At 29.0% G+C, this 12,606-nt stretch overlaps 1 protein-coding gene across 1 annotated transcript; it reads left to right on the top strand.

Annotated features, from left to right (window-relative positions):
• Positions 1–8,052: 8,052 nt before the first annotated feature.
• On the top strand, positions 8,053–12,088 carry LOC107870130 (universal stress protein PHOS34). Its single transcript, XM_016716559.2, has 4 exons — positions 8,053–8,631; positions 9,875–9,984; positions 10,756–10,874; positions 11,643–12,088. Exons 1-4 carry the CDS (start codon positions 8,457–8,459, stop codon positions 11,725–11,727), a joined length of 489 nt encoding a protein of 162 aa, XP_016572045.1. The 5' UTR covers positions 8,053–8,456; the 3' UTR covers positions 11,728–12,088.
• Positions 12,089–12,606: the final 518 nt, after the last annotated feature.

Here is a 12,606-nt window from a genome sequence, read left to right as displayed (position 1 = left end):
ATTGTATCGAGTTGAATGTTGCCACATTCAATTAAAGGTGGCAGAAATGAGATGTTGCGATGGATGTATAGTCATATGAAGAAAGATAAGGTGGGGAATGAGATTATTTGGGAAAAGGTGGGAGTGATTTCAGTGGAGGATAAGATGTGAGAAGTGAAGTTATGTTGGTCCGGGCATGTGATAACGAAAAGTTCTGATGCTCCAATGCGGAAGTGTGAGACAATGATTTTAGATGGGATAGAGGTAGGCTGAAGAAATATTGGAGGGAGGTGATTGAGAGGTAATTAGGTATGATATGGAACAGTTATAGCTTACGTGGACATGACCTTGATATGAAGGTGTGGAGGAAGTGAATTAGGGTAGAGGATTAGGGGGTGGGAGTGCATCGGTAAAATAAGGGAGTGTTCTTTATTTGTGTCTGAAGTTTCTTGTTCGTGGTGTTGAGTGTTGTATATGGTTTTGGATTTATAGTTTTACTATTATCGTGTGGCTAGCGTTGTTAGTTAATTTTGCATAATGTACAAGTCCATATGCATTTATGTTTGTATTTGTTATATTGTTATTGATTCTAAGCTGGGGGTTTATCGAAAACAGTCTCTCTACTTCATCTGAGGAAGTGGTATGGACTAAGTACATTCTACCCTCTCCAGTCCCCGCTAGGTAATGGATAAATTGTTGTTGTTGTTGTTGTAATAATATAAAGTAATTACAAAAATTTCATATATCTCCACAGACATAAAATAAATAAAAAATAGATTGAGAGCTAATTATGTATACAACAACAACATCCGCGGTGTATTTTCATCAAATGGGGTCTAGGAGGGATAAAGTGTATGCAGTCTATCCCACTACTTTAGATGAAGTAGAGAAGTTATTTTTGATAGATCCTCGGCTCAGGACAGATACTAATATAACAAACAAAACACATAAAAACATGCAACACTTTTATGTTGTTGCATCTTTGTAATATATATATATATATATATATATATTACAAAGATATTAGAAATTAGAAATAATATATTAGAAACTAATTATGTATCTTTGCAAAAGAAAAAAACATTTCTTCATGAGATGTATCGAGAGCTAATATGTATCTTTCTAAATTCAAAATCGAGATTTTCTATAATTATATAAAATATTAAGTTTTTCTATAATTAAGCTCGAAATTGTCAGAATTTATACTTTTTTATCCAATACTAAAAGGGATGGGGTTGGAGTTCATGTGCTTTTTAGAGGGAGTTGAGGAGTAGAAAATTACTATCTCCGTTCATCTTTACTTGTATAATATTTATGTGATACACGTTTTATGAAATAATAAATACTTCCTTTATTTTTATTTTTTTAATCACTATTTCACTTCTCTCACCTCATCTGTATGATTTTATTGAGTATGTTGTTATCGGTGTTGTTGTTGTTATTATACTATTTCACTTTTCAAGGTTAATTTGATTAAACTTCAACATTAAATTGAAGTAGCAAAAAAAAAGGGAAGACCCAATGTACTAAAGCGTTCGCTATGTACAGGGTCTAGGGAACGAGCTCACCACAATACGCAGCGTTATCTTATGTTTCTACTAGAAACGGTTTTTAAAACTTGAATTTGCGATCTCCTGTTTGACATCAGCTTTAAAATTTATATGAATGTGATTGTTATAATTTATATGAAAAAGTTATAAATTATAATTTTTTTATATTAATATGATGAAAAAAATCTCTTAAAATATTAACTCACGCGCTTTTTTAAGAGAGTGGAGTTTAAACAAAAAAAAATGTCGACTTTTGAACGGACGCGTTAGGAAGGAGAACGTGACTCATCAACCTATGAATTTTTTAAAAATTATTTTATTAATATTATTTTATTTAATTATTCAATGCTTTATACATATTAAATGGATTAATTTAAATTCCACCATGTAGAATTCAATTAACCTAGATTTGTTGTTTAAGATTATTAAAAGGAGAGGATTTCCAATTAAGTAATTATTTATTTTCAAGTTTCGAACATGAAATCTCTTACTATTAATTAAAATAGATCGAGGAATTTCATCCGTGCATCATATCACTACAATTAGTTTCTTTTAAATTTGGTATAACAGTTGATATTTTGTATTCATTTAAGCCTATTTTGTCTACAATAACAACATACTCGGTATATTCTGATCAAGTGGGGTCTGGAAAAGGCAAATGTACGCAGTTCATACCACTACCTCAGAATTGAGATAGAGAAGATATTTTCGATAGACTCCCGACTCAAAGATAAAACAATCTAGTCAAGGAATAGTAAAAGAACAAGATATAATAAAAATCACCACATCTAATAATATCATATACAAGATTCGTCAAGTAATACAACAAACGATACAACATCTTGAAATAATAATAACTTTCTATTCTAATCCACCTCCTCCGCAGCTTCCTATCTAAGGTCGTATCCTCGGTAAGCTAAAGTGGTTTCATGTCTTGTCTAATCATCTCCCTCTAATATTTCTTCAGTTTACCTGTACCTCACTTGAAATCATCCCTAGCCAACCTCTCACACCTTCGCACTGGGGCATCTGTGCCCCTCCTCATCACATGACCGAACCATCTCAACCCTACTTCCCTTGTCTTGGCTTTCACCGAAGCCACTTTCACCTTATTTTGAATAACTTCATTTCTAATCGTATCTTTCCTAGTACACCCACGCATCCACCGAAGCATTCTCATCTCCGTCACCTTCTTCTTCTGGATATGGGTCTTCTTGACAGGCCAACACTCTGCCCCATACAATAGAACCGGTCTAACCATCACTCTGTAGAACTTGCCTTTAAATTTAAGAGGTACCTTTTTATCACACAAGATTTCGAAGGCGGGCCTCCATTTTGTCCGCTCCATAGAACTTTGTCTATTTTCAAAAATGTGCTTTCTCAATTTATCAAAATAAAACTTTAAATAGTCATCCTAGTAGACACAAATAAATAGAGCTAATTGTCAAAAAAGACCTAATATATATAAACCTATCACCTTTTCTCAAGTTTCATAATTCAACTATTCATTGTGCTCTATTGGCCTATCTAAACTATCATTTTTTTTTTTGTGAGTTTCATATCTCAAATATTACTCCTTTTTTAAGCTAAAAACACACTAAGTTGGCATATACGCGTCTGTTGTAGATTTGGAACAACTATTTGGCCAATTCAAAATCAAGACACATTTTAATACAAAGATAGTGATAATTTAGACAGATACAAAAATAATAATAAAAAAATCATTAACTCAAATAAATAAGAAAATGACAAGGAAATGTTGCAAGAATCTTATTAATTTCATTGAATTTTTTCTATAGTCCATTAAGTCATCTTGTTGATTAAAAAAGCGGATCTATATATATAAACTGTTGAAATTGGTCCAAATATTAGCATTAGATTTTTCACATGTTAATGTCAAATATTACATCTTTAATTAGGTCTCATAGGTTTGGTAGCAATACAATTATGGTACTTGCTAGTGAATTGATTTGCCAACTTCTCTATGATCTCCACTTTAAATTAATGACCAAACCTATTTTTAAAATCCTTTTTACAATTTATCTTTTCTTTTGAAAAAGGAAATTCTTGGTATAACTGATAAAATTGATGCCGTGTGACCTGGAGATCATAAGTTTGAGCTATAAAAACAACTTCTTGCAGAAGTACATGACAGGGGCGGAGCCAGCCCTTTGGTAGGGAATTCATCCGACCCCCCTTCAATGAAAAAAATATATCATTTATACATGATTAAAATTATTTTTATGTACTATAGTAGGTGTTGAACCCCCTTTCAGCTATGTTTTCTTCAAATATTGGAACCCCTTAGGTGTAATCCTGAGGCGGAGCCACCTTATGGCTAAGGGGTTTGAATCCCGTTCGACAGAAAATTATACTATTTATACATCGTTAAAATTATTTTTTATGTATATATAGTTGATGCTGAACTCTTTTCGACTGGTTTTACATCTTTTTATTTTGAACCTTCTTAGTAAAAATTCTGCTCCACCACTAATACATGATATCTTCGACTACATACAATAACTCTTTGTATTTTAACCCTCTCCAAACCTTGTGCATAGCAGAAGTTGAGTGCACCAAACTATCCTCTTTTGTCTTTTCTTTGAAGTGACACAAAATGTTTGTTTAATTATCTCAACATTAAGATGGACAAAGTACAAGAAATTTTCATTTTGTTAATTTGTAATGTGACCTTAATTTTCAGTTAGCAATGTTGATATTTGAACTAAATGTTTTGAAATAATTCGCAGGGTGCCAACAAATTATTTAAGTGTTTGGACAAATATATGATAAAATTTGGAAAAGAGAAGTATTTGAATTGAAGTTGAAAAAAAGCATTCGAAGATATTATAATTCAACTAATTTAGATTAATTTGCATTGTGAAATTTCACTTTAAAAAGTAAAACGAGTCCCACGTCGATTATTTAGGATGGGATGATTTTATTTTTCACGGCCTTGGATATCTTCACATCATGAGCTAAGTTTTAGGATTGAGTTTGCTCCAATGTTCATTTCTTCATTACGATATCAGAGTAAAAACTCATCCCAATACTCAATATAAGATTCAGTTCAATTCTCGATATATCTAATATCGAATCACTATATCATATTGTCTACACTCCAATTGATAGGCCTAGGCATGCGAGTGTTATATTGATCGTCTCACGTCAACTCTTTAAGGATGGAGTGATATCGTTCTATGATCTTGAATAATCTTCTATCTTATGTGAGATATCGGACAAGGTCCCAGTGGCAGATCTACACTATGGTCAGGGGGTTCATCCGAACCCCTTTCGGCGGAAAATTATGTTATATATACATGGTTAAAAATATTTTTTATGTATATATATTAGATATTGAACTCCCTTCGATTAGTTTTTATATTTACTTATGAACCCCCTTAGCGAAAATTCTGGCTTCGCCACTACAAGGTCCAATAATAATTGTATCAAGCTATGTACCAAGTAAAAAGGGATGAAAAAAATGTAGTTGCATATGAAAGTATACATTTATGATCCAAAATTTTCTATAACAACATCTCTTATTTCGATATAATAATAAAATATCGTTAGAAAGGACGATTGCTACAGAAAAGTCTGACGATAGTTTGAAGTAAATATTATTACAAAGGTTTCTACCTTTAAAAAAAAAATTAGTGACCAAAGAGATGTTGGTGTCACTAAATAAATAATAAGAAAGATATTATCTTCAACATTACTTCTAAGTTACTTTTGTTGCCACATGCACATAATGGTTTATTGAAAATTGAGCAAGGCCCAAATATGGATTTTACATGAATTAGCTATTTGAATAATTTAAAATTTGAGATTATCATATAAGAAATTGAAATATTAATTCTTTTTAATTCAAAATATGATCCACATATTTCATATAAAAAGTTTTGAATTCTTATTAATTGGTTCCCATTTTAAAAAGGATTTTTGTTTGCTTGAGTTCATTATGATTTATTATACATAATTTTACCTCAAACTTTTTGTAAGAAGCTGTTTCAGGACTTGGATCAGTGCGACTTGAATGGCGCATCCCCAAAAAAGCTTTTTTTTGAGGATCCGACAACTTATGCAGGAACTTTCCAACAGATCGATTATTGCTTCTACAGCTAAGAAGGCTTTATTGAAAGCTTTAAAAGAGTGGGAAAAAGGAAATGCACGAGCGTTGAATAATGGAAAGAAGGTAAAATTGCTCGGGACCTAGTGATCAATTATTTTTCTTTTATATAGATAGGGTTGGACAACGACTTTACTCCTTGAAGTGAAGAATCGAAAATCGCCATTCGTTAGACGAGGCCCACGTACTGTGCATCTCTGATGTTTCTGATCACATGAAAATAATTTTACGGATTACGCTCACATCAAAGCCTTTAATTACCAGTTAGATACAAAATGATTAATTATACAAGTTTTCAATGTTTAATTTGATTAAAATAAAGACTTAAAAATCTCTTTATCCAACTTGTTAATCTAGAAGGCTGTATGATTGTCTATTCTTCAATAAAAATTCAACATAAATTAATCAAAATTCCTTTTTTAAGAATTAATTTTTTCATGTCTTAGTGTATATATTATTTATTAAAATGATATTTTAATTTAGAAGGGACAGTTGGAATTTTTTGAAAGACGTTTGCCTTTAAAAAATTCAAAGAAAAGATAAGCTTGACATTTCAATTTAGCTAAATTATTCATTAAGTAATACACTTTTCGTTTTAATTTATTTATCTTAATTATTATTTTTCTTGATCATAATTTTTTAAATCTAAATATTTTAAATTTCTAACATTCTAGATTCTACTTCAAATTAAAAATGAATATTCTAGATTTGAATATATTAAATATTGTTTATTTTAATCGTGGTTCTTTGAATCAAGCCAAACAATTGAAACAAAAAAAAGTATATAATATATATTTTATAATGTATAATTTAATACTGTATAATAGAATAATATTTTATTTTTAAATATAAAATATATGTTATGGCCCTTAAATTATGAATTAGAATAAGGGAACATGAAAAATTTGCACTTCTATTTTGTAGTGATCTTGTCTCTAGAAGCTTACTCATATATAAAGACAAGAATTACTATCCAAATTATGTAGAATTAGGTTGAGTTTAGTAGGGAATAATTTCAATTATTTCAAGTTTGATTGTTCACAAATTTTAAATAAAAAAAAGAATGATGAAAAACCGAATTTCATAAATGTTATTTCACAAGTTTAATTTGATATAATACTTTTTGCTTATTTATTAAACAACAGAAAATAAAAAAAAATAGATAAAATCCTTCCTCTCTAATTAATTAAAAATCTTGAATTTAAGCTATGAAAACTGAAAAATTCTTATTAAAAATTATTTTTCTTTTTACGATACCTTTTATGATATAAATTTATATTGATCAAACTTTAAAATAGATATCGATAACCAAATTAAAAATAAAAAGATTATGAGGTCATAATTATAGATTAACAAGGCAGATGAGTAGGTTAGAAGTTTAGATAATAATCCACCAACTTGTTTTTCTTGGTTAACATTAACACATATGTTACATTCTTAGAAGATAAATTAAATAATTCACTAATCATATTCCTTTATTTTTGGACATCAATATAAAAATAATTTAGAAATTATGAGGATTTATTAACACAGAAAAAAGGGAAATTAAAATGGATGAAAATGACATTAAATTATTTTAGTAAGTATTAAATAAGATTAAGACAGCTTTATTATCAAGAAGACACCTAACTATATATATTCCCTTGTCATTTCACAAAGAACGGTACATATACTTTGCTTTTTTTCTTAATCATTATTCATCATTTTTCTTCCTTTAATAAATAATAAAATAATCATCAAGTGTTATGGCGAAATGAATATGATTAAATTATTATTTATTTAAAATTTAAAAATAATTTTTTCTATCTTCAACTTAAGAATAAGATTTACGTATATTTTATTTTATCAAACTTCATTTTGTGCGATTTCACTAGATATATTGTTATCGTAATTTAAATTTTGGGTTCAAGTTCAATTAGTAAGAAGCTTTTGGATAGAGAACACTTTCTTCCATAGAAAGTCTTAAGTGACATGAATTCAAATTAGCTAACGCTTCAAAACAAAATCTAAATATCAAGTAAAAGAAAGTTACGAAAAAAGTAAAAGAGTGGAGAAAATAAAAAAGGTCGAGGAATTATTAAAAATAATATTTCTACCTTCAAGATAAGAATAAGATTTTACGTATATTTTTCTTATCAAATCTTACTAAATTACATTAAATAAATTATTTTACATTATCGTAATATCATAAAATTAAAAATTTGCCAAGGATGAAATTACTCAATTATTGAAAAGAAAATAATTTAAGTTCAAACGACATATATTTAGCCAAAAGAAATAATAGCAAACATATAAAATATTATATTTTAAATCCAATAATTCAAACCATGGGCTAGTTTTTATTCCACCTCAAACCTTAATATAAAGTTGTTCAAACTTCGTTTTTTTTCGTTTGGTGTCCGAAATACACATTGAAACTCAATTAAATTTAAATTTATACAAGAAGTTGTACATTGAAGACAAAACACTTCCTAATAAAACAATTTTATATTTTCAAATTTGGGTTTCAGACTTAAACTCAAGATCTCTAAAAATTAAAAAATATGTACTTACCACCCCACCACAATTTTCATTGATCAAAATAATTCAAACTTTAGAATTTGTCTTTATTGACAAATACAAATACAAATGTAACTTTTTTTCTTTCTAAAAAAAAAATGTCAAGTTCACCACCGTCTAGGTCCTTCAAGAACTTTTCATACCAAAAAAAATAATTCATATAAATATATAAACATTCCCTATAGTTAAACAAGAAAAAAATCAAAGAAAAAAAATACAAAAAAAGAGAGGAAAAAAAAATGAGAAAAGCACGTACAATAGGAATTGGTATGGATTATTCATCAACAAGCAAAGTAGCTCTAAAATGGGCAATTGATAATTTAATTGATGAAGGTGATACAATTATTATTATTCATGTTCTTTCTTCTAATATTGATCCAACTAGCAAACAACTCTTTGAAGACACTGGTTCACGTAAGTTTTTTTTTTTTTTTTAAAAAAAATTTGTAATTGATTAATTTTTCATTATTGTTTATTGTGTTTCCATTATTTCACTATTTTATAGATGATTGTTGTTTCTTTATGATATACTTTGCATGGTTTTCTTATCAGTTGTTATATTTTCTTCATTGTCTATTTCTTCTTTGTACACAATGAATTTGTTATACTTAAGTAGAGGATCTGGATTTGTTACACTTAAGTCGAGGGTCCTTCAGAAATTAACTTGTCTACCTTCTTGAGGTAGTGGTAGTGGTTTGCGTTCATTTTATCCTTCTTAGACCTCATTTTTGTAGGGTTTTACTGAGTATATTGTTGATGTTTTAATTGATTACTTTTTCATTATTGTTTATTGTGTTTCCATTATTTCACTATTTTATAGTTGATCGTTGTTTCTTTATGATAGACTTTGCATGGTTTTCTTATCAGTTGTTATATTTTTTTCATTGTTTATCTCTTCTTTGTACACAATGAATTTGTTATACCTAAGTAGAGGGTCTGGATTTGTTACACTTAAGTCGAGGGTCCTTCAGAAATTAACTTGTCTACCTTCTCGAGGTAGTGGTTTGCGTTCATTTTATCCTTCTTAGACCTCATTTTTGTGGGGTTTTACTGAGTATATTATTGATGTTTTAATTGATTAATTTTTCATTGTTGTTTATTGTGTTTCGATTATTTCACTATTTTATAGTTGATTATTGTTTCTTTCTGGTAGACTTTGCATGATTTTCTCGTTAGTTGTTGTATTTTCTTCATTGTTTCTACACAATGGATTTGTTACACTTAAGTCGAGGGTCTTTCAGAAACTAACTTGTTTACTTTCTCGACATAATGATAAGGTCTACATTATTTTACCCTTTTCCGACTTTATTTCTGGGATTTTACTGAGTATATATAATTGGTATTGTAATTGATTAATTTTGAGTTGAAGGTATATCGAATACAATGTTTCTATCTTCAAGATATAGTAAGGTAAGGTTGTGTATGTATGTACTATCCTCCCAATATTCTGCTCGTGAGATTATATTGGATATATTGTTCATTCTTAAGTCGAGAATCTATCAAAAACTCCCCAACTTTACAAAGGCAAGGAGTAAGATTGCGTACACATTATCTTTTTAAGATTTTACTTATGCGATCATACTGAGTATGTTGTTGTTATTCATTGTCATTAATTGGATATATTTGGTGCTGAATTTTTTTTTTTTTTTTTTTGCAGCTTTGATACCTTTGGATGAATTTAAACAGATTAATGTGTCTAAGTACTATGGATTAAATCCAGATAAAGAGGTTCTTGATATGCTTGAACCTGTTTCCAAGCATAAAAAGGTAACTAATAATTCAACTTCTCTTTATTGTTCTTCTCTTTGCTATTCGTTCAGTTTGATGCACAAAACATTCCGTCTTCACACAAGGTTCAGAAAGATCGTATCCTTAATGAGTCTAAGTGTGATGTAGATCGTTTATCCTAATACAAGTATTAGTGATTTAGTGGCATGATTTAATGAAACGACACGTGTCATTATCAACTTTTATTTGGTTCTTCCAAAAATATCCTCATATTCTCCTGAGTATGATGTAGATCGTTTATCCCGATGCAAGTATTAGTGATTTAGTGGCTTCGCTTTGCTCTTTGCTTCTTCTAATTCTATCGTGATGATTTAGTTAATGACACGTGTCCTTTTGAACTTTTATTTATTTCTTTTCGAAAAAACCCTCATATGTTAAAGGAACCCGTGTGTGATGTAGATTGTTTATCCGGATGCAAATATTAGTGATTTAGTGACATGCTTCTTCTAATTTTATCGCAATGATTTAGTCAATGACGCCTGTTCTTTAGAACTTTTATTTATTTCTTTTCGGAAAAAATCCTCATATCCTTATGTGTGTGATGTATATCGTTTATCTTGATGCAAGTATTAGCGATTTACTAGCTTCGCTTTGATCTTTGCTCCCAAACACGTGTCTTTTTCAACTTTTATTTGTTTCTTTCCGAAAATATCCTTAATTTTTTCATGACTGGGACGTTTACTTGTTCTGATATCATGTCGAAGCATGTGACAGCTTATCTAAAAGTCTAAGCGGTTACGAAAAATACAGGTAACAGTAGTGTCAAAGGTGTATTGGGGAGATGCAAGAGAGAAACTTTGTGATGCTGCAGAAAATCTCAAACTCGATTCACTTGTAATTGGAAGTAGAGGCTTAGGAGTCCTTAAAAGGTAATTGCAGTTAAAATTTCTCTATAACGATATCGTTTGTATGAGATTTTTATTTGGTATATCGAAATGTTATCATAGAGAACTATAACATAACGTAACATAACATGAAAAATTATTTTCAAAAATATATATAACTTAAATTCTTTTCCAGATATCAAAGTTGTCTTCCTTTGAATTGTTGTTTTGTTCAACTTCAAATCAACATAAATAAATATTGAGGGGAAAATGATCTGAAATATATCTAAGCTTTAACGGAATTTGTTGTAATACGTTTGAATTTTGCGGAAGTTCATCCTATGACCTTCCTAGAACTTTGCGAGGGTCCTATGATTTCCTAGACTATTTATTAACATATTTTACTGACATTTATTTACACTAAATTGTTTTATTTATATAAACATTTAGTACCCCTCTAACTATGACCAAAATTGCTACGAAATATTCTAACTTCACAGGGGCTTTATTACCTCTGAATTTAATTTAGCGTATTTTTGTCACCCTTTTGTGCTGAAATGACGCTTTTATTACATAAATTGGGGTTCATGTCAAATGTGCCACGTCAAGTAAAAAAATTGACAAAAGGTGCCACATCAGCACAAAAGGGTGACAAAAATATGCTAAAATTGAGTTCAGAGGATAATAGGACTCTCGTGAAGTTGGGATGTATTATAACAAAGTTGGTCATAGTTCGAAGAGGTACTAGATGCTTTACTCGTTTTTTTAATTAACAATATTTGGGGTTAATTTGCAACTGTTTTATAAATGCAGGGTGTTACTTGGAAGTGTGAGCAATTATGTGGTGCAAAATGCAACATGTCCTGTTACTGTGGTGAAAACCAATCCTCCAAAGTGAAAAAAAAAAAAAAAAGCCTACAAAATTTGGATGAACTTTTATGTGTCTATTTTGTATTTTTACTTTTTTTTTTTGTTACTATAATATTTTGTTTGGATTTATTTAACTGATTCTTAGGTATGAGTTGGCTTTTTTGTTTGGGAGTGTTAGATGATTGTGGGGTATTGTTATGTATTTCAAGTTTATCATGTTTTTTTGTATGATTTTTGTTGGTTTCTATGGACACTTGTCTTTGTCAAAAATCTTGAAATGTTTCAGTTCTGAGCTGGAACTTGAAAGAATAAGAGTTTGTGTAATTAGAATTATATATATATATATATATATATACTAGTGAATAGGTTTGCGCTTTGCGTGATGTGTAAGACGTTGTTGAATTTATATAATTTTTTTTATAATAATAAAATTTTGATGAGGTATTTTATTGAATGAAGATAAATTATTGAGAAGAAAGATACTTAACACGTAAGAACTTCAACATGCTTAAATATTTTTAATAAATATTACTCAAGTATTATAAATGATAATATTTATTAGAAATCATAATTGGAGGTAAATCATATACTTAATTCGAGCTTGTCTTACCTAATCTTATTTATTTGTTGTTTTATACATAATGAATTAATTATGTAAATAAGAATATTTATAGTTATTGTAGTGATAAGTAAACGTTATACATAATCAAAGATTTTTTCTGTTACATAAGTCCTCTCATCTGCTATTAATTAGAGAATTTTTCATCTTATCCATTTTTATTTAATTGTTTTTCATTCATTTTTATTTTACATTTTTCTCTCTTTTTTTTTTTGTATTTTTTCCTACTTCATCCTATTAATTTATCTTATGTTAAATTAAATATTAAAAATCTAAAAACCTCTTAAT

Source organism: Capsicum annuum, chromosome 5, assembly GCF_002878395.1.
Source record: "Capsicum annuum cultivar UCD-10X-F1 chromosome 5, UCD10Xv1.1, whole genome shotgun sequence".
Classification (NCBI taxonomy): domain Eukaryota; kingdom Viridiplantae; phylum Streptophyta; class Magnoliopsida; order Solanales; family Solanaceae; genus Capsicum; species Capsicum annuum.
Note: the sequence above shows the minus strand (reverse complement) of the source record. Positions and strands in the feature narration are given on the sequence as shown.

Bases quoted from the DNA above. Each gene is read 5' to 3' on its own strand.
- LOC107870130 (XM_016716559.2), top strand. From the start codon at position 8,457: ATGAGAAAAGCACGTACAATAGGAATTGGTATGGATTATTCATCAACA. The intron at 8,632-9,874 runs GTAAGTTTTTTT...TTTTTTTTGCAG, and splicing joins CTTTGAAGACACTGGTTCAC to CTTTGATACCTTTGGATGAA. The intron at 10,875-11,642 runs GTAATTGCAGTT...TTATAAATGCAG, and splicing joins GGCTTAGGAGTCCTTAAAAG to GGTGTTACTTGGAAGTGTGA.